A 25,472-nucleotide genomic window follows, 5' to 3' on the forward strand; every position below is an offset into this window, starting at 1 on the left:
CCTGACAACACGAACATTATCAGAAAGATTAACTTTGTGAACAGAAAGTGCATGAATATGGACATTTATTTCAATGGTTTTAATCAGACTTCCTGACTAAGCTCAGGAGTCATTACGGACTTGTTCTCTAAAATGGAAGAAATGCTTCAGTTGAATAACTCAAGAACTTCACCACTGTTATCAGGTAGCACATGGCATGCTGGCCAGTCACCAATAGTTAGGATATCGCTTAGGTACATTTTTACAGAGCTGAGCATAAACCACTGGACTTCAATTCTAAGCAGTGTTCTGGGATAGCTGGAATGGAGGCCTTGAGGCGCAGGTGACCCTGCATTAACATCAAGCCAAGAAGCACTTGCTTAAGTTGGTCTGTGTTCTTCTATGGATGATTACAGGCAAGATTTTGCACATTCTTTTTATAAGTACTTTTTTCTTAACAAGAAAACTGTCTCTCCCCCCTAGTTGGACAGGTTCCACTGATCTGCTGGATAATTGCTAAACAGCATGCAAAGATCCAAATGTCACGACCACATCTTGGATGATCCAGCATCAAGAAAAGGAATCTTGGAGATCCTTGATGGCAAACAAGATTACAGAAACCAGAACTCTGTTGGTCAAATCAGAGCCAGCAGAATTACTTCTGACACATCCTCAAGACAGGACATCACTCAGAAAAATCACATTAGCAATGCGTTAGGATGCTGTCTCCAGTAATAGCCTTAATGAACCTGAGATCGTAGTTAGCAAATGCAATAAATGCTGCATCCCTGGCTAGATTATTACGCAGTGGAGAGGGAAAGCAACATTCATTTCTATCTTTCTGCAAAGGGGAAAACCCTCTTGATTCTAATGCCAGTTCTGAAAGCTTGAAACCTCCAAGTTTCATTCAGTTCCATGCAGGACAACAAAGCAGTAGAGCTGGATGAATAAGAGATTTATGTCACCTAACAAATTCCAGTTGGGATCTTTCTTTGATTTCTCTCAAATTCAACAGAAATGTTAAGAGGCTTATTAGAGAAACATTGAGCGTGTGTTTGTTCTGGACAGTGGTAGCACTGACAGTGTCAGCATCACCCATCTTCTGAAGAAAAAGACCTCATTGATAAAGAATTTTCAGCGTCTTGCATTCATGGTCCAATGCTGACCACCCAGAAGGAAAACATGGAGCCTGGCAAGTGACTACATCTGTGCAGCACATTGACAACACACCTTGTAGACTGTCAAAAAATAATTTTGTCTACAAAGTAATTATAAGCCCTTGTATACTGCCTTTAAAAATAAGTCAAACAGTCTATGCAAAGATGCCTTCCATCTTTCCAAAAAACAACCAAAACAAAATGAAATTATGCAGAGGTAGAAAGGGAAGGATCTGAGTACTAGGTACCAAAACAGAAATGAGAAAGTTCTGACAATGTGACTGTAAGGGACCAGTCCAGATAGTCTCTCAAAAATGTTAGTGAGGACAGAGACTAACAGAATCTTTCTAACCTCAGAAGACAGCATAGAGAGCGCCAGAAACCTTGAGGAACACAGACAGGCCTAAATGAATGTACGGAGAGTAACTCAAAATGCAGTTGTTAATGCCTAACTGCAAAGATGTATTATTCCCACAGATGCACCCATGCATGAATTTGAAAGCAGTAGCATTACACAGGTCAAGCTAAGGGCAGGACCACTGTTACAGAAATTACACGAACAAGTACTATTCAGCCCAGCTTTTAGGCACCAGAAGGATTTCTGTAGTGAGAACAGAAAAGCAGGCATTTAAAACAAGCAATATAGGAACTAACTTTTCCAAGTGACATATTTAGAATCAGTTTTCAATTAAGTTGATTTTTTTCTGTTTACTCATTTACTCTAAAAGGGAACAGAAATTACATTACTGCAGTAGTGTACCATCCCACCTGAGGATGATCTCAAGCGTATCTTCTCTCTATAATAGGGTGCTTGCTGCGTATAGCAACAAGCCTTTTTAGGCCAGAGAGAAGAATCCTTCACTGTGGCTTTGACATAATTCCACATAGTGAATCTCCATATATTTATAGACACATATAATTTGCATGTGTACATATCTAAGTAGAGAGCAAGCAAGAAGTCTTTTCTTACTAGATTTCTTCTTGAAAAGTTCAAGGAATCATTTTTATCCTGCTCAGGTTTTCTTTGCAATGTCACATCACTCCTTTTTAAAACCTACCTCCATGCCACCCCACAGAACTTCCTGTTAACCACAAAATTTGAAAGCAGTTGAAAGTAAAGGGGGAAGGGTGAGATAATATTTATGGAGAGGGTGGTGGTCGTGGTGATGGTGTTTGGGGTTTTGTTTGTGTGTTTTGTTGTTTTTACAAGCAAGCATTATCACATTCTGTCAGAGACTTATAACATAGCTCCTTTTCCTGATTTTTAGCTAACTTTCTTCTGAGGCAGGAATGACAACCATTTTCTGTAAAAACATACAAACTTGTTAGGCAATTTTATTTTCTTTCCCTTCTTGCAATTAGAATGATAACAACAGTTAAAAGGATTTTTTTTTTTATTCTGTGCTAGAACTACTGAAATAATTTCTTTACAGTATAACATAGGCTATACAGAGTGCTGCCAGCATGCCAGCTGAGGTCTTGCTATTTTCCTGTACTCTCAAGTCTTATCTCTAGTTTTAATTTACGTAGTCACAGGAGCGTAGGACAGTATTTTTGTTCAATCCCTTGTAAAATTAACTTTGGGCTTATAATTACTTGTCATGCTTTGTATCACAAATAACATTATCTGCTCCATCAACATCTTTATTGAAACACATACACAGCTTAACCTGTGAGCATTTAGCAATATCTCATCCAACCCTGTCAGATATATGGGCCTGAAAGTTTTATCACTGCTCACTACTTTCCTCCCTTTATTAAAAAATAAGTTATTCAAATAAATATATATATTACTAAGCAATCTGACTGAACAGCACAAGGTATTATCATGGGCTGGGTTAAAAAAAAAAAAAAAAAAGAAGACTGGCAAGCATGACTATTTCCTTTTTATTTTGACAATCCCCAGAAACAGGTTTAGTTTCTGTTATGAGACAATGGGTATTAGACAGATACATAAGAAAAGGCATTAAAATTATGCTGATGATGGGACTTCACTATTATCTGAATAAATATATGAAGATAAATAGAAAACTTAAAACCAGAAGAAAACCCAAGAGTGGTCTGGGGGCAGGGGATAACAACAAAAAAAACCCAACCCCTAAGGATGTCCGAGTAAGCACAGGCTGAAGGAGGTTGGATTTGTGCAATGGGCCACATTCAAATCTCCCGTTTTAGACCTTGCAATGCCCCCAAAACAGGACACACATCTCCTATAAAACCCACAGGGAGAGGCAAGTGGTTTCACAGGGCCAGTCTCCTCATTTGCTGTACCTAAACACTTCAGTAACCTGTTTCAGTTTCCTTTAGAGAAAGTGTATTGAGGCATGCATGGACAGCTAGAGAACGCAGCAGTTCAAAACAAGCTACTGATTGTAAATATTCTCAGAGTTAACTTGTTTTGGATAACAAGCATTATGAGTTAGTCTCCTGGCCTTAGGCACCAATGCTGCATTTCAGTTGGTAGTTCAGGTAGTCTCTGAGATACATCTTATTCAATTATTTCTTCCCTGTGTTGAGAACACACAGATCACATTTCCCTAACTAAAGAAACAAGATACTATAAAAAATGATGTTTCCATTATCATATCCTGCTTCTGGAGAAAACCACGCTACAAGAACCTGAAATCTACTCTACCAATTGACTCAAAACAGTAATGCAATTTTAGTATAAATTACGAATATAGCAGCTGTGAAGACAGAAGAACATTTTAAAAAAAACACAAAACACAAAACCCAACAGCCAAACAAAAATCTTTTTCCCTTAAAATTTTTAGTTATGTTTTAAATAGCTTGAATTCAGAATTACCAATGAAAAACTAACATTACAACAAGAATTGAGAGTACAACATGGAAATTGCTTAAGAAAATTAACGTTACATTTAAAAATTTAGCAAAGGCAAACCAATATTGTGGTCAGTTAACAGTTCAGTATTTCAACAAAATAACAGTCTATCTCCTCCCATTAATTTATGGACACCACTTTCTTCTCCTCCCCCACATTTGTAGGTTAACACTATTTTTAAGTAAGTTTTCTTAGAAGTTACCTATGGACGCAAAGAAAATGATGGCAAGAAAGTCACGTATTGGTTCAATACAGGACATGATCTCCTCAGTAACCATGTGACCCTGAGAAGAGATCAGAGCTCCGGCTAAGAAGCATCCCAGCTCCATTGAAACATCCAACAGCTCTGTGATCTGTCAAGGAATAACAGAGAATCTATTGCTGTTCTCTAGCCCTGAGTGACTTTATATACCATTTCACAGTGAAATTACAAAACTGTACATTATACTGAATGTAGAGGAAGCTACTATGTCTTTATGCAAGTGCAACAACAAATGGAATTCAGTGTATGTATTTCAGTGTTTTGTATAAATACAATGCTGCACAAGACTCACAAAACCAGCTTGCCCTCCATGTTTCCTCCTTCCCCACAAAAAACAAAAATACATTTCTTAATCTACACTATAATGCTTTGTGTCATTCTTAAGGATAGCATCTGATTTCACAAAAACAAGACAGACTATAACAGCTTCAGAGTCAGGATTACATAATACTGCTTTATTTCACAACCTCAATGTAAGAACAGCATATTTTCCTGCTGTCAAATAAGGGGAAAAAATAAAAATCAAAGCTTGTAATTTGGGAGAATACTTTCAATTTAGCAGAAGTCCCACACATAAATTACATTTTATTATTGTAAACAGGACTTAAATGTGCCTGTGTACTTTACTGAAAAGGGATGTATTTAAGTATGTGAAGCAAACTGCTGAAATGAAGCACAATATCTGTTTGAAAGAATTCAGACTGCTTCATTCTTTTTTATTATTTGAATACAGTACTAGAAGGAAGAGATGAAATATATGTAAAGAGACTGAACTAAAAACAAAACAACTGCTTAATACAATGCTCGGAACATTAAAAAAAGCAAGCAGTACTTTAGTCTGTATAAAATAAATTTTAAAATAATTACTTTAAGACCATGCTTCTGCAGATGGTCATCTTACTGAGGAAGGGCAATGGTATGAATATTAATGGAACATTTAAAAGTGAAGACTTATTTCCAAACTAATTTAAACAACAATATACCATAGTACATTTATTTACAACATTCACCACATCATGAATGGTGTTACACTGTAAGGTATGAAGCTAAAACTCAAGTGACTTGAAATTAATGGAAGAGAGCAAAAGACACAATAAACAAGTCTCCAAGCTATGTATAAAATGCTACCTAAATGCCAGAATTTTGTGTATTGAAGTATAAATGTCTGAATGCTCATCACATAACTCCGTCTGTGCTAACAATCCGTAATTTATCGCAAGACATTTAAGACAATGAATTGGTTGTGTCTACTAATGCAAATAGGTGCTAATCAGGCAAAACCAACAACATTGTAGTATTACTCTCATCTTAAAAAAAGAAAAAGTTTCAGTGCTTTTCACCACAATCTCAAATTGTAAGAGGGAAAAAGGAAATCTATATGAAAGGCTTTAAAATCACCAAAAGATGAATAATATAAATGTTTCCTATTCATAACTGTTTCCTTTAAGCTCTTCTCAATCCCATGTTTGAGTATGATTAAGATCCAATATAGCCTCTTCAAATAAAGTTGAAATTATTTTTATTGTTATCAGCCATAATAGAGCTCCAGATCAAAACTTTTATAGCTAATATTTTAGGTACTCCCATGTACATTGTTAGGTTATTTTATAAGAAATTATTTAGGATCTCTGATATCAGAACTGCATAATACTGTGCTGTTATGAGAATTGCTGTTCAGGCAAGGAGCAATTTAAGCGTGAAAGAAACATGCTTGTTCAGAAAGCATCAGACATAACTAGAAGGAACTGTATGTCTGGTTAGGTTTGCTCCCACAGCATAGAAACTGAATTCTATGCCTTCACACTATGGCAAACAGCTCAAGGGCCTGGTAGATAAAAAGACAAATTTTGCTATTTCTTGTCTACTCTTTAGGTACTACACAACTTCAGGTCTACAAAATCTACAGGTTGCTCTATACACCAAAAAGTGTAGAGTAGATGAGAGGGCAAGAAAAGAATCAGAAATTACATTATTTTATTAACCACATACCCCCTCCTACCATCTGTTCTTCAGATTTTTATCTAGATTTATACAGAGATTCCTTTTATTATTGCCATCCTGGTCTCTGGTTGTCCAATAATATTACCAATGAGTAGACACATTTCCTCAACTAAATCTATAGCATCAGGATTTATAATGTGTGGGCATACGTGCACACACACATACACAGGAGAGGGTTTGTTTTACTGGCAAGAGGGCATTTCAAGCAAGATTTCTTATACGAGTAAAACTTGAAAAATATTTTGCATTTAGTATTCCCTCTCTGCTTGCATCATTTTTAATGTTTTGCCTTTACCAAACAGGGTTCTAATGATTACTAATCCCTGGGCTCTCTGCACTGTCCTTTTCTCAACTCTTACATTACAGAAAGCTTTGCAGTCATAATGACATGAAAAGTTTTGTCAATTTACATGTTTTTCCCAATACAATTTAGTTTTCAGTTGTTTTCAAAGGTCTCATTTTACTCTAATTCAGAAAAGATTGCTTCGTTTTCACTAGAATATTGGATTTTTATGTTCAAATGTTCTACCACAGCAATAAAGAAAAAAACATTACTGCTATAACATGTTCCAGTTGAATTTCAACTATTTATTCAGCAGTTGTTTTACCTATATTCTCTAATAATGTGTATCTTATTGCTACTTTTTAATCATCATAGAAGCTTAATGAATATGGTAAGCCAGTAAAATTAAAGAAATTCCTGATGGAAACAAATGTATTAGAATTTCAGGCTTTAGTAACTTGAATTTGCCCATGAGTAAAGAAATGAATTCTAAGCTTGCATTTTAAGAAAGTAAAGTCTAATAGAAATGAAAACAATTTTTAGTGAGTCTTGTAAAAACACCATCTCAACTGCATTTTATGAAATAATTAACTAGAATATTTAAGATTACAGTTCTTCCTTAATCTTCTCCTTTTAATTGATAGAAAAGGAGTTCATAAGCAGGTTATGAACCATTGAGAAATACACCAGGCAAACCAGGAATGACATTCCTAATACACTGCAGGAAAAAGTACGTACATTTTCACATATAGAGTACTGCAATAACATAGCTCTATTCTCTTTTCATCTTTTTGGTATATAAAACAAGCTGGCAGTTACTATCTGCTGCCATCATCCCAGGACAACAAGAACGCAGTCAAACTGGAAGCCACTTTCCCTCCAACCCCATGTGTATGCACAGTTCTATAAATATGTAAATATAACTACTAACCTTTTTGTCAGGTCAGGTTTTATTTTTATCCAATTCCTTCATTACATTCAGCGAGGTAGTTTTAAAACAAAACAAAACTGACCACTGTTCATCAGCAGATATCTAATACTACAATTCGTTATCAGGATAGTGTTTAAAACAATTTTCCTTGTAATGTTTCTGTACATACAGAACATGAAAAAGCAACACTACACCAGTGAACACTCTGGCTGACTTATAACATGTTCTTCAGCTCACTGTGGTATGTATCTCACCCTAGAAGTACCAGTTTGGCCATCAATCCTAAAATGGTCATATTTAAAACCATATGCTACATTTGCCCTTTACATTGTGATTCTAGAGAACAGTTCCCCAGTATTTTTTTTTTTCAAAAAAAAAAAAAAAAAAGAGTGTCAGCATAATTCAAAGCCTGAAAAGAAGATGTAGTAATGATCTACTGAACCTTTGCTACTGATGACAAGGTACATGATTAAAAGATGCACAACTGCGTCTCAAAGTCAGCTAGACTTTTATAGGATTGGCACTTGACATGATCCCCCAACCTGATCTGCCTATCTAGTTGAGGAACAAAAGGGAGGGGAATTTCAGTTCCCAGTATACTTGGGAAGAGAAAGGGGTATCTTAAGCTCCAAATCCTGGTAAAAATAAAATCTCATATTTGAGGTTTGGTGCATCTTTTACATTTAAGTTAGTTTATCAAGAAGAAATGTATTTAAGATCCCATTTCAGATTTAGTGCGTTGCAATGTTATCCAATGAGCTAAGCAGTTCAGAAATGCTCAAAAGTCACTTCCATACAGGAAGTTCTTCAACTGACAAGATAATTCCTACATCAAAATTGCTTACTCATGCTGCAGTGTAGGAACCTCTTCTGTCCTATCCTCCCTCTTGCTTTCCCATATAGAACTTGCCCTTATTGGTAGACAAAAGGCAATTCTTGTTTAATCAGTCATCTGAGTTTCTCAAACACTGAAAACAAGTAAAATAAGTTTATAAATATATATAATGTGCATTACATGTGCTAGTGTTACAGATGAACCCCAATACAGGATAAACTTTGGTGTACCCCAGAAATCCATTCAACACTGCAGCACGTAACAAGTAACTGTATGCATGAAGCAGGAAAATTATATCATTCCTACCCTCTTTGTCATGTACTGGAAAGGATGTGGCCTGCAGAATAACTCACATGCTAGAAAGTGAGTCAAGTTAAAATACTTTGTTTAAAAACAAGTTTTCTAAATGGAGCTGCAGAGTCATCTTTGGCTAAGGCCACTAAAATATGCACTCTCATATTCCTCCTACAAATTCAAAAGCTTTTTTAGAATTACACCAGCATGGAAAATTCTGTGTTTGCAGATAATTATACAAACTCCATTGATAATTAGGCTTGGTTTTCCATGGAGAAAGATAATTGCTTTCTTAGCTGGTACCCAAAACCCTTAATTTATCCTTTCCAAACACATGCAACATTTTTACAAATTAGATTACCATCCCCCACCCTACGTTTCTATTCCTGACACAGTAGGGCCTCTACACCAATTAAGATTTGTTTTCCAGAAAATTTTTTTATTGATCTGTTCAGCTGGACAACTAAATACTTATTTGTTTTGGGGGCTTTTTTTTTCTTTCTTTTTTAAAGTCTTTGTGCTCAAACCGTAGCTTGTAGCATTACTATAATGAACGTATCACTGTCAGTGAATAGCAAGCACCTCAACTGGTTTACTGAGGTTACACGCAGTATCCTTTATACTGTTCCCTTTTATACATTATTTATCAACTTTAAAAGGAAAATCGTTTTCACTTAAAGCACACAAAATATTTGCTCCTTCACAAATGCTTCCCATGCTGAAGAAGCATTCTGTTTTCACAGCATGAATCCACCACCCAAGCATATACTCCCTCGGGTTTGTATACACACACATCTATTATGTAAAGTCATATAGACAAACTCCTTGTACATTTGTTATGATTTGGGCACAAGACACCCAATTCAATCACATCAGACTAAGTAGGCTATATTTTTAATGAAAGTAAGACTGCTTCTACATACCATAATATTTTATGCAACTTTTGTGGTTTGGTTGTTGTTCTTTATTGAAGTTGTTCTACAAATGTGAAGTCTGCTTGTTAGAAAGTAAAAAGGAGAAACTAGTTCTATTCTTTCCCTCATTAGATGACATGTTTGGAAAGTGATTAGCCAATTAGAGGGATGGCATTTTCAACCTATACAATAGAAATCAACAAATTGTAAAGCTATGTTCTCACTAACTTCTTCCTTGACCTTCTTCCTGGAGGAGGTCAGCTTTCTCTGTTGGACCTGTAATAATTAAGCAAATACCTCTAGAAAAAAAGGCACATGCACAGGAACTTTTTGGGATATTTTTTCTCAGAAATTCTCAGAACACATAACAATCTGCACATCCAGGATAATGGAGTTTCAAACCCACAACATTATCAGCGACTGTCACATTCTGCTCCCCAGCAGAATAGCTTTTCAGAGGGCTGAAACATAAGATACAAACAAATAGGAGGGAGATTCAGAGGAAAATGAACCAAACCCACAAGGGATATCAAGACCTATGAACCTTAAGACATTTCTTTACTTTCTCAACTTCATGCCACCAGTCTATCTCCCACAGAAAATTATTTTATAAAAACCATGTTGAGAATTAGCTATCGAAAAGAAACTTGTGAGAAAATGTCACAATCAGCCATTATCAGTATCTCAAAACCCATCCTAAGTTATTTTCAAATGCATGAAGTAGCCCAAAATTAAAAATAGAATCATGATCCTTTAACTGGCTGTATTAAAAGTTACCAGCAGAAGTTCAGCTGATAGAATTTAAAATTTTATCTCTTCTTACTCATCTATGCTGTAATGCATAAATCGTTTGTGCATATAGGGGATGTTTTAAAACATTTTAAAACCAGTTAACTACAGAGGTACATGGCTATGCAATAACAGTAAGTCTGATGGTTTCTGTGATACTGATGCAGTAAACTACCACATCTATCAAAATGTTTTATTAATGTAAAAGATTACCGTTAACATAAGGAAGATGAATGCAGTTATTCCTAGAATGAGGATTTCTTTGTTCCCTTTGCTTTCCGCATGCAACTTGCGATAATACGGTCCTATGAGGTAAGTCTTTATAACAAGACATATAAGAAAAACAGCAGCCAGAGTAAAGAGAATTTGGCCAATCAGTATCAGTATTCTCAGTATTTCCTTGAAAATGCTGGAAGAGAAGAACAAACAAAACATTTCTTTCAAGTGCTCTCATGACTCCCAACCAGTTCCCCTTGAGTGAAAAGATCTAATTCCACAGATGTTCAAAACATGAGTAGCTACAGTAAGATATTTTGTTTACTAATGTATCTAAATGAGTACTAAATCTGCTGAGTGCCCAGCAACCTCTTTTACAGCTTAGAATTTACTTCTGTGTTGATTTGAAAAAAGATTTTTGTTGATTGATCTTCAAGGGAAGCCATCAGGCTCAGTAATACTATTGCAGAGTCTTTGACAAAAATATGTCCTGAGGGAATAAAGTAACTGAAGAAATTAACTTTTATATGTATACACACAATATCAAACTTTTCACCACAAATTTTACGTACTGGACAGGACTGAGGCAGCTAGAGCAGAAAAAATAATCTCATACAACATGGTGAGTACAAATAGTAAAGGGAACTCGCAGAGTGCATATTTTTCATAGAACTGACATTAACTGTAGCACACTCATACTCATATTGGTGATCACATACTAATTGGAAGGGTGTAGGGGGGAAGAGATATACACTATTTTTTTTTTACCTGGAATGTGTGCTTACTCCTGCTTGAATAAGTGTAGGCATGACGGCTATAAATAAACCAAGCTGCACATCCTGCATCACCAACATGCCAAGCAGTACGCTGCTGTAGTCAATATCCCCTGTACGCCAGCAAAGCAGTCATGGAAACATCCATCAGAGTCTATGAATGCTTGCAGTGCTCAGAAATCTAGAAATGTCTTAACCAAATGGATGCTAAGTGTAGTTCTCAATGGGGTGAGGTCATTCAAGGTATTCTGGTTCCCCACACACACACACTAGTAAGTAAATTAATATACATATATAAAGACATATTAAAAATATAAAATATTCATATGAAGCTTCTGTTACACAATAAAAATAAAGACTTTGCTTAGCAGTTAAGCACTATTTATGCATTTACTGGAACTCCTTTACTGAAAACATACAGTCTTTAGAGTAACAGACAGATGTAAAAGCAGCATGTGTAAAACGTATACTTTTAATTTAGGCATTAGAATATGAACATTCTAGAGGGTGGGGAGAACTTTAATGCAGTACATATAAGGGAGCTTTAAGTGGAAGAAAGCAGGCTGGCAAAACTTCTGAAAGGAAACACTTGGAAGCATTTGACAAGCTAGCAATATGGCACTTGAAGGTACTTACTTGAAGAGCTGTTTGCTATGAAAGACTACCTGAGCTGGTCTTAGTTTGCTGAAGAAGGATGTGAATTATTTCTTTGCCCTGATGACAGACTGGTAGCAATGATCTAACCCAGTAACCCCTTACAAAGCACAAGGATTTCAGACTATTAGTAAAGTCAGTTCTTAACATGGAGAGTACTGATTTGCCTGCACTGCCTCCAAAGAGGACTGACGATGTAAATAGCAGGTACACCTCATAACAAGAACATACACAATGCTGGCTGGTGTTAAAGGAGAATGATCACTTGTAAACTAGACTTAACAGTGGGTTTTGTTTTGTTTTTTTAACTACTCTCTCTCGTAATATTACAAAGTTGACTTATTTCAAATTTTTTGTAGATAATACAGTAGTCCGTTTTTAAAATCATACTTACCTTCTTTATCGCCTCGAACACTACCTGCAAGAAATCTTGACACCAGTGGTGTGCTTGATAAAGATAAACAAGTGGAAATGAAGACACTTTGAGTTGGTCTAATTTGGAGTAAGTGTCCCCATAGTAAACCAAAGGCAATCATCAGAACTGTCATGTAGCAGGGTCCTTGCAAAGATATTTTCCATACCTTGGGAAGAAGACAAGTTCTTATGATAAAGCCTGATGACACTCTTCTCACTGATAAGTTGCAATGATTTTCAGCAGAAATAATCAGTTAAAGTTGCATGATTTGGGGCTGCAGTACTGGGCCACAGAAGTAACAGGCTATCATGCTATACATCCTAAAACTCTTAAGTTACTATGCCTAGTAGATATTCTAGGCCAGAAGGCTCACTACCAGAAATTAGGTCAGTTTCCCAGAACTCACAGACAAATTAAGGGCCAAAGGTCCAGTATGGGTTGAAATATATTAAACTGATCTTCCATGTAATGATTTATTTGATGCGATTCCAGATTGGGAGAAAAATAGGAGTCACAAAGGCCATCATCAATACCAGCAGCCCATCCCACACTACCGTGCAGGGAATTCTGAAGTAGTAGTTTACATATTACAGTTTAGGAACACTTGAATTACCAATTTTTATCTTTGGCTTTAGATGGACTAGAAATAGCAGATTAAGCTGAATGCTCATAAATTTTAACACACTTCAATTAAAGTGTTTATAGTCTCATGAACTCCAAACCATTAGTTTAGGAACAAATCACACAATGCAACTTTTTACATACACACATTCTTCACATATTTTGCAGCAGTATTTTCCACTATTAAAATTCTAGGTGGTTTACGAGATAACTTTTTTTTTTTAAAAAAGTACCTTTTTGCTGAATCCTGATGGTCACATCATGTAATATGTCAGATTGTACTAACATACTTGCAGAATCAGTTTATTTGTCAGTACAGCATGTATCATTAATTCAGTATGCAGTACTTTAACTGATACATTTTTTTTTGTAACAGGACTAGCACACATCACTGGATACTCCATAACAGCAACTGCATGTTGCTGCATGTTAAAATAAAGCAAAGATGGATTGCCATAAATAGTGTGAGATTCTTCTAGTAATCAAACTGTTTTACTAAAAAGAAGAGAAATAGTAAAGTTTTGGGTTTTTTTGAGACACCAAATAAATAATGCGTTCTGTTCTTTCCAGAGACTTAAGGAGCAGAAGCAAATGTTGTATTTCTCTTTTGAAAAACATATAAAGTTAATCTGAAATAACTGATAATTTGAATGTTAACAATTAAATCCCGTAATATAAAGGTAGTACACAAAAATACCTTTCTTAATCTTTCAGGAGAAAATTCCAGACCAACTAGAAAGAGAGTGAAGAATACACCAAACTCTCCTAATGTTTCCACCTGTACAATAGACTTTAAAAAAAATAAAATCAGTGCACAGCAGTCTACTTATAATACAAATAAGTCCTCTTACAAAACAAATTGTTTCTCATTATGTTTCCATAGGTACTTCACTTCCTGGTCATATGACACCAGAAGTTCCCTCAGCATCTTCAGGGTTCAAACATTATTCCCATCACCTGGCTGCTACTAGATAGTTTGGTTGGATAGTGCTGGTCATCCAAAATGCACACATGCATTGATCTAGGTAAGCTTGCTTGCTTGCTGAAAATGAAGAGGTTACATTTTATACATATGCTATTAACTTCTGGAATGCAAGCCTTGGGGGTTTATTTCTGGCTAGTTATTTTATTGGTCTACTAGTATAATCCTTCTGCTAGACTGTAGTTGCTGTTCTGTGCTCCATCCTGGACTCCATGCATCCATCACTCAGACCAGTATGACTACCAGCCTTTCCACTTCAGAGAGAAGGGTACAACAGCAAGAAAAGTGGTTGTCATCCTTGTCACAAAATAAAAATGGGGCTACATCTGCCTGAAACCCTGAGGAATGCTGCTGGTGATGAGTTGCAATTCTAGGGGCAGTTCAGTCCATTGTATTTATCAATGATCTAGACACAGCACTTAAATGCACCATTTTTTTTGCTGATGATACCAAACTGGAGGTGCTGTTGACTTTCTTGAGGGACACCAGGCCACTAATCAAAATGTGATTTTTATAGCTAACCACAGCCCATCGTTTCACATGCGCTAGTAATCAGGGTACACGTGATGGAGCTAAAAAGGTTCAAGAGGCCTTGCAGAGGGATCTAGAAACACGGAGCACTGGTCAATCATTAATGGGATGAAATTTAACAAATTGAAATACACCTAGGATGGAGTAATGCTGGGCACAATCATAAACTGGGAGAGGAGTGGCTGGAGAGCAGCCCTGCAGAAAGAGATCTGGGGGTGCTGGCTGAGAGCAGCTCAGTATGGGTCAGCAGCGTGCCGTGGCAGCCAAGAGGGCAAACAGCATCCTGGGGTGCACCAAACACAGCATAACCAGCCGGCCAAGAGAGATGATTATCCCGCTGCGTTCAGCGCTGGTGCGGCCTCACCTGCAGCACTGTGCAGTTCTGGGCCCCACGATTGAAGGAGGAGGTGAAGGTCCCTGAATGCGTCCAGAGGAGGGCAACAAAGCTGGTGAAAAGGCTGGAAGGAATGTCCTATGAGGGGTGGCTGAGCACTTTGGGCACGTCTAATCTGGAGGAAAGGAGGCTGAGGGGTGACCTCCTTGCTCTCTACAGCTTCCTGAGGAGGGGAAGTGGAGAGGGAGGTGCTGATCTCTTCTCCCTGGTACCCAGTGACAGGTGGGAATGGCTCAAGGCTGCTCCAGGGGAGGTTTGGACTGGACACAGCAGGCTTCCTAGAGAGCTGGTTGGTGCCCCAAGCCTGTCAGTGTTTAAAAGGCATTTGCACAATGCCCTTAATAACATGCTTTAACTTTTGGTCAGCCCTGAATTGGTCAAGCAGCTGGACTAGAAAATCGTAGGTCCCTTTGAACTGAAAATACTTTATTCTAAAAATCTAACACTTCCTTTTTATGTATTTACAGTCCAGAGCAGAAGAGGACATGGTCTATCATCAATCATAGAGAAGCAGAGATGGAAACTCTTCCCTGCCAAATTAGAATCTGCCTGCCTCCTCAGTTCCTCCAACATTCAGGTTTTTTATGAAATATAGAAGAGACAAAAGGAGGGAGCAAACACAAAAGACCCAGTCAACGTGAACATTATCCAGATGAGTAATATTTAATCACAGTTCCAAAAGACACAGGCAGCTCACTAAGAAACTGTCCTTAAGAAATCTCTCTTATGTCTGTTCTGACCACATCATCTTCCTCAGTGTAAGCCTCTGACAATTCATTGTTTAATCTCTTTCTAATGGAAACTTAGAAATTTGTTTCTGTCTCAGTGGTCAAGCTTTCCAGACCTTCTCAACACAGAAGTTATGTACCACACAAAGTTTATTATTTAATCTCAATTTTAGAATATGAAATTTTTAAAGTGTAGTATTTGTAGCCTTCTCTTCCAATAAGAGAATGACAAAATCCTACAATTTCTACTCATCCCTACTTACTTTTGAGCCCAACAGTCATTTTCAACAGAAGTCCCCATAAAAGCATATGTTGCAAAGACAGTAAGTTCCAAGCAGCTACGTGGATATCAATGTAACAGACACATTTAACTTAACTTGACATTACCATGCAACCTTAACACATGTTCTGTTTTGCCTGCTAGCTAAACAATTTGTTAATGCACACCAGACCACTAATCAAAATGTGTCATGTCTAGCCAACCACAGCCCATGGTTTCACATGAGCTAGTAATCAGGGTACATGTGATGGAGCTAGAAAGGTTCAAAAGATTTCAGGAATGTGGGCAGGGGAATGGAAAATAACTAGGGTGACTAGGATGGATGAAAGAGCTATGGAAATGAAAAATAATTCTCTAGGAAGCCACGCTATGCTACTCGGGGAACTACAGGTCTGAGTATTTCATTCATTTAAATAATCTGGCTCTCAAATGTGATGTTTTATGATTAAAGACAAAAAGAAAAGAAAAAAAAACCCAAAAAAACCAGCCCACAACACACAACTTTCAGCTTTCACTTTCAACAACTGCTTATGTCATGATTATATAGGAGAAAATAAACCAGAGCAAAGTGATTTAAAGACATAAAATTGTAAGGCCTCCTTTTGCAAAGCTCAAGGTTTAGGGTTTTTTTGTTGGTTTTTTTGTTTGTTTGTTTTTGGGTTTTGTTTGTGGGGGTTTTTTGGGTTTTTTTTAATACATTTGAGGTTGGCAGTACCATACTCTTTTAAAACTACTTTGAAAGATTTCAACAAAAGAAATCGGTCAAGAAGCAACTTGCACGCTTACCTTGATGCTATTTAGCCCTGATGGTCCTAGGAGTACTCCACAGATGATATACCCAAACATGGTCGGCAATCCTATTGTTGTGCACAGCCAGCCACATGGCAAAGACAACATTCCTATTGTCACAATATCCTAAATATGTAAGATTTACAAATGCATTAATATAAATGACACAATTTGGTGATAAAATTAAAGACTACTGTCTTTAAAAATTAAATATAGACTACTGCCTATAATGAAAAGAAAACAACTTCAGTAAACTAACCTGAACACTTCGTTGTAGATGTAAGCACTGTGGTTTTGCAGATGAAGCAGGTGAGGTACTGATATTAAGTAACTGGTAGCTTTAAGGACTTTTGATCAATTTATTAAATATTTGAAATATATTACAGGAAGTAGACTGTTTCCTGGGGAATCATGGGGGGAATGACACTTTGCATTAAAACAAAACAGTGAAACGATCAGGTTCTGGCTTTTTTTATTTTAAAAATATCCCAATCCAGTTATTCTTGATAAAGCACAAATACAATAAAAAAAATCATGCCTATGTATTTTCCAGCATCCCTTTTTTCATTATATGACATGAACAGATATATTCTCTCTAGTGACAACGTGCAAGTGGCTTATGAGGTACAGCAGTAGCTTGCTTTAACACCAATGCAGTCCAAGAGAAGGGACGGTGTCCCAAAGGTGCAACAAGTTAAATCAAATAAACCCAGAGAAGAATCATGCAAGCAGCATGATCATTCTTGTTAAGACTATACCAGGAGTTGGGAACATACTGGCCAGATCACCAGCAGACAGAGGAATCATGAATGCTAGCATAAATTTAGATGGGGAAATGCTGAAACTATATTCAATTCAACCAACCAGTACTAGCATACAAACTAGTGGAATGCCTCTCAAATTATTACCTTTATGAAATGATGATCAGCACGAGGAATGGTTGAATCTCTGGGCTTGGTAAGGATATACTGATTGTTCTGGGAATCAATAAGCATACTAAGACCTAAGTCATCCTCTACTTCTCTTTTTGAAGCATTTCTTTTGGAGTTGGCTTCATCTTCTTCCACCCTTAAAACTGCTTCAAAGTTTACACCTCTTACCTGTAAGAAAAAGAAATCAAACAACCAAAAAATGGGGGTCAGTGAAGCATACAGTAAAAAGGGATGTTTAGCCGTACTTGAAATTGCTCCAGAATTTGACAGTGACTAAAAATACTGCAGTTTCTTCTTAGAGAAGTCTTTCAGTCTCTTTATCAAAACTGTATGTCCAGAAGTGAAAAGGCTATAATTTGCTTTACATTTTAAAACCAAGGGGGTTTCCAAACCACTTTGCCCAAGTTGCCCAACAAAAAAAATATAGACAGGGTATCAAAGCTGTAAAATTCCAATTCAGTATTTTCAATTGCATCTAATCTGAAATATTTTTTTTAAAAAAAAGCTTTATCACATCTAGAACACAAAAGGTTGGATTGAAATGTAATATTTTATTCCCTTGAACAAAACCAAAGAGATTACAAAGTGATATTCAGTTTAAAAAAAATGTGAAAGGACTACATTCCAAGTCAAGAAAAAGTCACTGTCCTGTAAAGTTGAAGGAGAGAGATTAAGAACTTTTTCTACTTGGCTCTGTCTTCAGTGCCGGTAATTACAAAGTGGAAATCATCCCAGTGTCTTTATTATTCCCTTATTTTAAATAATGTGTATTTTATCAATATTCAGAAACAGTTCAGGTTGTTACTTATTTTAGACTCCGGTAAAGAGAGCAGGCTCTTGTCATTCCAGTGACTGATTAGAAAATATCAGCTTTTCTGGACTGCCATATTTGGCCCAAGCAATTCCCCAATTTAATGAAAAAATGCATTCATATAAGCCATCTATAAAGCAGCCTCCTATTTTTCTTTGCCAGTTCCCCAGCACATTTCCCCAAACTGTTCAGATAAATATTGCATTTTCAATATTTAATATTTAACCTGCAATTTTTATCCTTTTCTTCCACTGCTTACATTTGTGTGTGTATAATTACAGAAACCTTCTATTGTGGGAATGACCTCTTCCCCTGGTTTTGTACATCACAGAATGGTTTGAGTTGGAAGGGACCTTCAGCATCATCTAGGTCCAACACCCCCACCCCACCCCACCCACCCCCCTGGCCAGGGACACCTTCCACTGGACAAGGTTGCTTAAAGTCCCATCCAGCCTGGCCTTCAGCACTGGCATCAGCAGCTTCTCTGGGCAACCTGTGCCAGTGTCTTGCCACCCTCACAGTAAAGAATTTCTTCCTTAGATCTAATCTAAATCTACCCCCTTCAGTTTAAAGCCATCCCCCTTATCCTATCACTACATGCCCTTGTAAAAAGCCCTTCTCCATCTCTCTCATAAGCCCCCTTTAGGTACTGGAAGGTCTCCCCAGAGCCTTCTCTCCTCCAGGCTGAACAACCCCAAGTCTCTCAGCCTGTCTTTATATAAGACATGCTTCAGCCCTCTGATTATCTTCTTTGTGCAATTTGACAGACCTCTAAAGAATTGGAAGTCAGTAAGAATCAGACAGAGGGGGAGACAAAGGAATTTGAAACATATTATGAAGATTGCAGAATTATTCAGAAACGCAAAATATCTGCTTCATACATGAGTGTTTTTAGCTATTGGACTGGGAGGCTTACAATCATTCTCTTTTTATGCATTATAAAAGTTGTCTTTTTACTCTTTTTTGCCCAAACCTCGGCCTTTTAAATATATCTTGCCTTTACCTTCGCTAAGCTCCCCACTTACCAGGCTATTTTGCAGTCCAGAATGAGGTGTCCATTGCCAAGTCTAAGAGATCAAACCACACCATGTTTTCACCTTTTCAGCTGATGGGAGAAAGCAGGAGCAGATGCATGCCACATACATGCAAACTATTCTGACAGTATTGGAGCACAGAAGAAAGGCCTCCCTACAGTCAGCAAACAGGAAGAACTGTTTCTAATCAGATACAAACTTAAGTGCCCAATCCTACTGGTTTTGTAAACTTTCCTCCTGACACCCTCTCCTACAGCCTCATTCTTACTCCAGGGATACTAAAACAGAGCTTAGAGCTTACTGTTAAATGTTGGCTCTGCAACATAAAACATACTTTACACTGACTTTCACACTGGAATTATTTCACAGTTCAGTGCAGTATCCCCATCTTGCAGATGACTACTACTTTGCCTAAAAATCAAAATGCTAGTAAGCCAACATCTGTTCTAGTACCTTCTTGGGAATTTAATGTTATGACATCAGCAATAGTGTTCACCAAGCAAAACTATCTTATAAAAATACATCAGTAATGAAGCATCTACTTTGAAGCTCTGGAACTCCAAATCCATATGGAGTTTGTTATATGTTCCTTTGTACTTGGTAGCTTGTGTGTCCGGACTCTAACCAAACTTCTCTGCATCAACATTAAAAATGTATCAAAGACCACACGAAAGCAATGCAATCTGATAAGCACATTCCTCATCTAGTGGAGTTCAGAGTCTTGCTGAGCAACAATATTAGGAAAAAAAGCAAGATGTTTATAAGATTAAGAAAATTATGAAAATTTTTTTGTTTTTCTGTGTTATATATATAAAAATCATACACTGTATGGATATTATGGTGCATTTAGAAAAGAGAAGGGAGCCACCAAAAGACAGACTATGCTACAAGAACAAGAGTAGATGTCACAGCTTCAGATGAGCTTTTAAACACTAATAAATTTGAGGACATGAGAGAAAAAAGTTCTCTTCAGGACTTTATTTCCTAAAACAGCAATTCCTGAAAACAGGTTGTACTTAACAGAATACAGTGTGCAAATACTCTTGTCTTGCATTAAGTGGGTTAGCTCAGATTCTTTCTTCTCCCCCCCCCCCCATTTTTACCTACTACACTTCTCTGATTATATTTTAATACAAACTTTTGTATCTTTATCAGATTACTGATTAATCTATTAGAGCTTCTTTGTTCTATTGTCCCAGTGTTCTAGCTTCAGAGAAAACACGCTAAACATTTCTTGCAAAGATGGAGATGTAAATAGTCCTCCAGGTCGCATTTCACGATTCCTTTTCTTTCATGAATAGAAATACAAACAGAAAACCAAGGAGGTACACTGCAGAAAAAAAGATGCTTTGGCGTTTGGCCAACTGACAGGTGTAGTGGAAGAAGCCTCCTTCCTGGTCTCTTTCAAACGTGCCGTTATGCGCCGGCGGAACGGAAGAGGGCACTCCAGCCAACTCGTCCCTTCCCTGCTGTCAGTCCTGCTAGGTAGGATTCCCACTGGGTACAAGTGCTGCGATCGGGCATACATACAAAATAAAAAGCTGCTTTCACTTTCTCTCAATACAAGATCAACTACAAAAAATGGCCTGGCTTTCTACTACTGAGGAACTGTTTTTTCTTCTCAGCAGAATTCAAGAGCTATGCTCGCCTCAGAAGTCAACCTGCAAATCAACAAAAGCCTTCCAAAAGCAAAAACCAAGTAAAATTGCAACCCACGTTTATGCAAACAGGACCAGTTTAGAGAGTCAGTCTCTGAGGACAGCACAATGAGACACTAGAATAAACTGATATACTCCAGGTTCTTAATATATACAGCCTTACCTGAGTGGTACTGTCCATCGTTCAACATAGAAACAATGAACAATAAGCCAAGGTAGAAAAAGCAGAGGAAGTCTGAAGCGGAACAAAGCAACACCACAAACACATTTCCAGTCCTTACCTTAAACAATGTATCTTCTCCCAGACTGTGAAAACTAACTGCAAGGATTCTTGTTCTCCCATAACTTTCTCAACAAAACGAAAGAGAAAAAAGCGGAGACTATGCTTAACATGGTAACTCTGTATCCTACCAAGTCTAAGTATCACTGTCACCACCACCACCGAGATGTTACAGCTCTCATGGGCTGTATCAGTGAGATAGATTACACTTGTCACTGTTGAAGTGGCAGCTGCAGAGAGGACTTTCAAATCAAAACCAGAAATAACTAGGAAAAAGGAGTAATTATTCCTGTTTGCTACTCCTAATGAGCAATCATTCTACCACTAAATAATTTCTTCTGTTGAGAAGCAAAAAAAAAAAACCATAGAGCAAAACTGTTTTTTTAAAGTAGTCATTAGAATCCTAACAACTATATAACACAAGAGAAACACCCCTACAGTGCAAATATCAACTAAGAAATAAATGCACGCCAATGAAAAGAAAAAGACTGAGTCTAAAACGCCACTTACAGATTTGTTGTCATCAAAGGCATGCTCTTCGATTTCCTCTTCCAATCTATCAGCTGCCTTCCTGACATCCTCTAGAATTTCATCAAGCATTGACAGGCTTTTGTTTTGATGCTGCATATTCTTAAGGGCTTCAACCTGATGTTTTTCCGCTGCTAGGAGTTCAACATATTCCATTTCTTCCTGTTGAATTTTACAACACAGAGATACTAAGTACTGGTCAGGCCTTCAAGTAGAAAACCATCTGACAAATGGACACTTTTTTGACACAAAACATCTTACAAGTGGAATTACAAAAGCAATATAGACTTCATAATGGTATTTGGAGATTGCTTTCTCTTGTGCTGATTTTCAGTGGGGGAAGTGGGCAAGAAAAACAACCACCAAACAAAATACCTACCAATCACCTTTTCTTATCCATTAAACAGTAGAGCTGCCCCCAAGGTTACGATCCAGAAAATACAAGAAAGGAACTACTTTGAGGAACTCGAGGAAATATTTCAGAGCAAAGTAAAGTTTAGAGCTCAGTGCTTTAGCAGGGAAGCATAGTAACCTTGAAAGCATAATTTTACTAGCTACAAACAGGCAAACTGGGAGGAAAACACAATGAATCCTAATTTTATAAGCCATTTTATAAACATGGGAAGAGGTCTGTTTATGGTTTTGAAAAATTACAAGTACTGTGGAAACAGCTACAAAAACATAAAAGCAGTTAGAAGAAAGTACAGATGAGCAGTCAAGCACTCTAGCTGAGGTTCCTGTTTATGTTTCACAAGAAGCATTTTTCCTATCAGAAGTAAAATACTTGACTTTGTCAGTCTTTTCCATTTGGGCCACTTAGGAGCTTGCACTAATGTCTTCTGAAATCCATTTCTAGGACTCAGAAGTAAGAAAATAAAAAACGCTGATGTGGTTTGACTTGGTGCAAAAATATTTCAGTAACTTCCCTGATAAAAGTTCTGATGTTTCATTTCTCTGTTTTTGAACCTGAAACATCCAAAGCTAGAAAGTTTTATTTACCGATTAATACAGGACCTAACACTGCACCTTCTACGTGCTTATCAAGACAATAAAGAATACTTTGTACATTGACAGAGTATAATTTGAGGTTGTTTTTTTTTTAAAAAAAAAAGATGTTTCACTTTACATGCCTATGTTCTTTTAAAGGTGCAGTGATGGAGAGACAGAACAACTATGAATGAGGAAACATATGCAAAGGCAGGCTTCTTCCTTTCAGTTAGATTCAGGATGCTGAGAATATTTAAAAGAACAGATGTAGGGTCTGTCTCATCAAGTAAGCCAATATTATTACCAAGAGAAAAAACAGACCAGGCAAAAAATATAAGCAATCTCTAGGTCAGACTGAATTCCCAGAAAACACAAGTTTCTATCTCCATTTTAGATGCCCTGCCATATCCAACCCAGTTGGAAATCAAACAGAACACAAGTGTCTCTTAGGTTGTGTGTTTTATCCGTTTTATTCCACAAAGATATCTTACATAACCTGGGCATCTAAAATGATCCTAAACTCCTATGCTTAAATAACTGGAGTGTCCCCTCCTCCACATGTTTCCCCTTGAAACCTGCAAGAACATGCATATAATTTAATCAACTCCTTGACACCCAGACAAGAGAATGTTCAGTACAGTAACCGTAGCTTAACTCTTAAAATCCTGTCAGATGAATACCTCTAGTTGTGGTGAAACCACAGAATTGTCGTATGTTGGTGTTTAAAATTGCCATAGTTACAACAGCACGATGAAAATTACCCAGTTCCCAAAATAATTTGGAGCTGGGAAAAACGTAACTATTAATGCATTTGGCCCAATGTCAACTGCTTTAGTTCAGATGCAACACATAGGAGAGACAGTCACTCTCATACAGCCTCAAGGAAAAACATTTCCTATCTGTTGTTCTCTGCTAACAGACATTGCTTGAAAGATGTAAAAAACAGCCCCCACATGAGCTGCAGATTCTTTCCTCAGTCAGCAAGAGGGAATTGACAAGGCTTAGACTCTTTCCCCTCAAAAATGGAACAGGTTTTGAGTGGAGAGTGCCAATCAGACCTTTCTGTCAGCTGAGCCAAACAGGCTGAACAGAGCTAGAGGTAAACTGCAGAAAAATAAATAACACTAATTTGCAAGAAGTTAACTTTTTCTGACTAGCGAGGTAGAAGAGCTTTGAAAAATAATGAAGATAAAGGTTTTTGTAGTCTATTAAAGTGGCATCTCTGTTTTCACCTACAGACCAGTGACATGGCAGTAGAATGGGATAATCTGAGAACAGTGTCCGTAAAAAGAACAAGCTATCTCTAACAGCCTGCTACGTGTTAAAGCAGAAGTGCATCACAGTACAAACAGTATTCCACAACTCATGCTGGGATTGGAGACATTGGATCACAAGGTACATACCAAGCAATCTTTCAAGCAAGGTAATACAGATAAGGATTGTGCACTATACCTTTTCCCAGCAGCAGAACCAGCATGAAATACATCAGACATGCATACATATCCCAACACTAAAGACTTTCAAATACTTAACAGAAATAAAATGAAGGGAAGAATCCAGCATCCTCTACAGTCATTTGTATTTTCCATTCAATCACCGTTTAAAAAAATGGAAAGGATATCTTATGAGTACACCAACAAAGTAATCATTACAATAAAATTAAACTGGAACAAAACTGAACCTAATGTGTGTTTTCTGAAGTAAGTAGTCGTCCAAAAAAACGTTTCCCATGTAAATTACATTCTTTTGGCATGCATTTTGCCACTATCCTTTGTTTCACTTATATAACAGTTGTAAGGTTAGAACAACAAATACACTGTTCAAAAAATCATGCACATGATGTAAGATGGAAGGGTGTAAAAGATTGCTCATTCAAGTAAATATCTGGATATGATGATACAAAAAAAGCCTACACAATCCACCTCTGCAGTAGAGTTTTGACAGGACGCATCTAAAAACATCATTACACACGCAGACCTCATTTTATGAGAAAAATGAGGAAGCGCCATCCTCAAGTTCAAGGATAGATCACTTCAGTATTTCATGACAATTGCTACCATTTCTAAGCAGCAGAGGCTGGCACTACCATTAAATGCCAATATCAAAGTCATATTGAGCATTTCCTTCGAACACACCTAGATCCAACCTACTCCCTATCCAAATCTGTTGTAATTCAGTCTTGGTTTTCACAGCACAAACCGCTGCAGTCTCTCAAGTCTGCATCCCAACTTATACTTCCACTAGCCCTTCTTGCCACAACTCACTGCACACCCTTCTTGTACACAATCCCTTGCCACCTTCATCCCTGGAGATCTGCACATCTCTTACACAAATGCCTTTCAGAGATTCTCCCAGCTCAGATCCTATATCCCAATTACATTTTTTACCTTCTCTTGATCCCTTGAGCAAGGGCATCCTATTCTTTTAGGAGACAGAAGACAAAGAAAATCCTTACCATATTAGTCCAGTGGTTGAGGGGTAGAGCAAAGAAAAGACCAATTTAAATACCAGATCAATTAAATGACATTTTCTCTCAATGGGAGACTTTCGGTACGCAATCTCAGCACTATCA

The 25,472-nt window shown here is 37.3% G+C and overlaps 1 protein-coding gene across 6 annotated transcripts in view; it reads right to left on the bottom strand.

The window, feature by feature from the left end:
• The window catches only part of TMCO3 (transmembrane and coiled-coil domains 3), a 36,050-nt gene that overhangs the window by 6,349 nt on the left and 4,229 nt on the right, over positions 1-25,472 (bottom strand). Inside the window, exons 3-12 of one of the 6 annotated variants that reach the window (XR_008746930.1) lie at positions 21,896-22,075; positions 17,579-17,770; positions 16,668-16,796; positions 13,664-13,756; positions 12,325-12,511; positions 11,272-11,389; positions 10,501-10,696; positions 9,508-9,774; positions 8,301-8,423; positions 4,198-4,331 (exon numbers count right to left, since the gene is read on the bottom strand). Coding sequence is in view for 3 of the 6 variants with exons in the window: in XM_055802650.1 (XP_055658625.1) it covers positions 4,181-4,331; positions 9,727-9,774; positions 10,501-10,696; positions 11,272-11,389; positions 12,325-12,511; positions 13,664-13,756; positions 16,668-16,796; positions 17,579-17,770; positions 21,896-22,075 (1,294 nt within the window). In the remaining 3 variants the exon portion in view is untranslated. The other 5 variants (XM_055802650.1, XR_008746931.1, XR_008746932.1 and 2 more) reach the window with 5 other exon arrangements.

This window comes from Falco peregrinus, chromosome 4 (genome assembly GCF_023634155.1).
Source record: "Falco peregrinus isolate bFalPer1 chromosome 4, bFalPer1.pri, whole genome shotgun sequence".
Classification (NCBI taxonomy): Eukaryota; Metazoa; Chordata; class Aves; order Falconiformes; family Falconidae; genus Falco; species Falco peregrinus.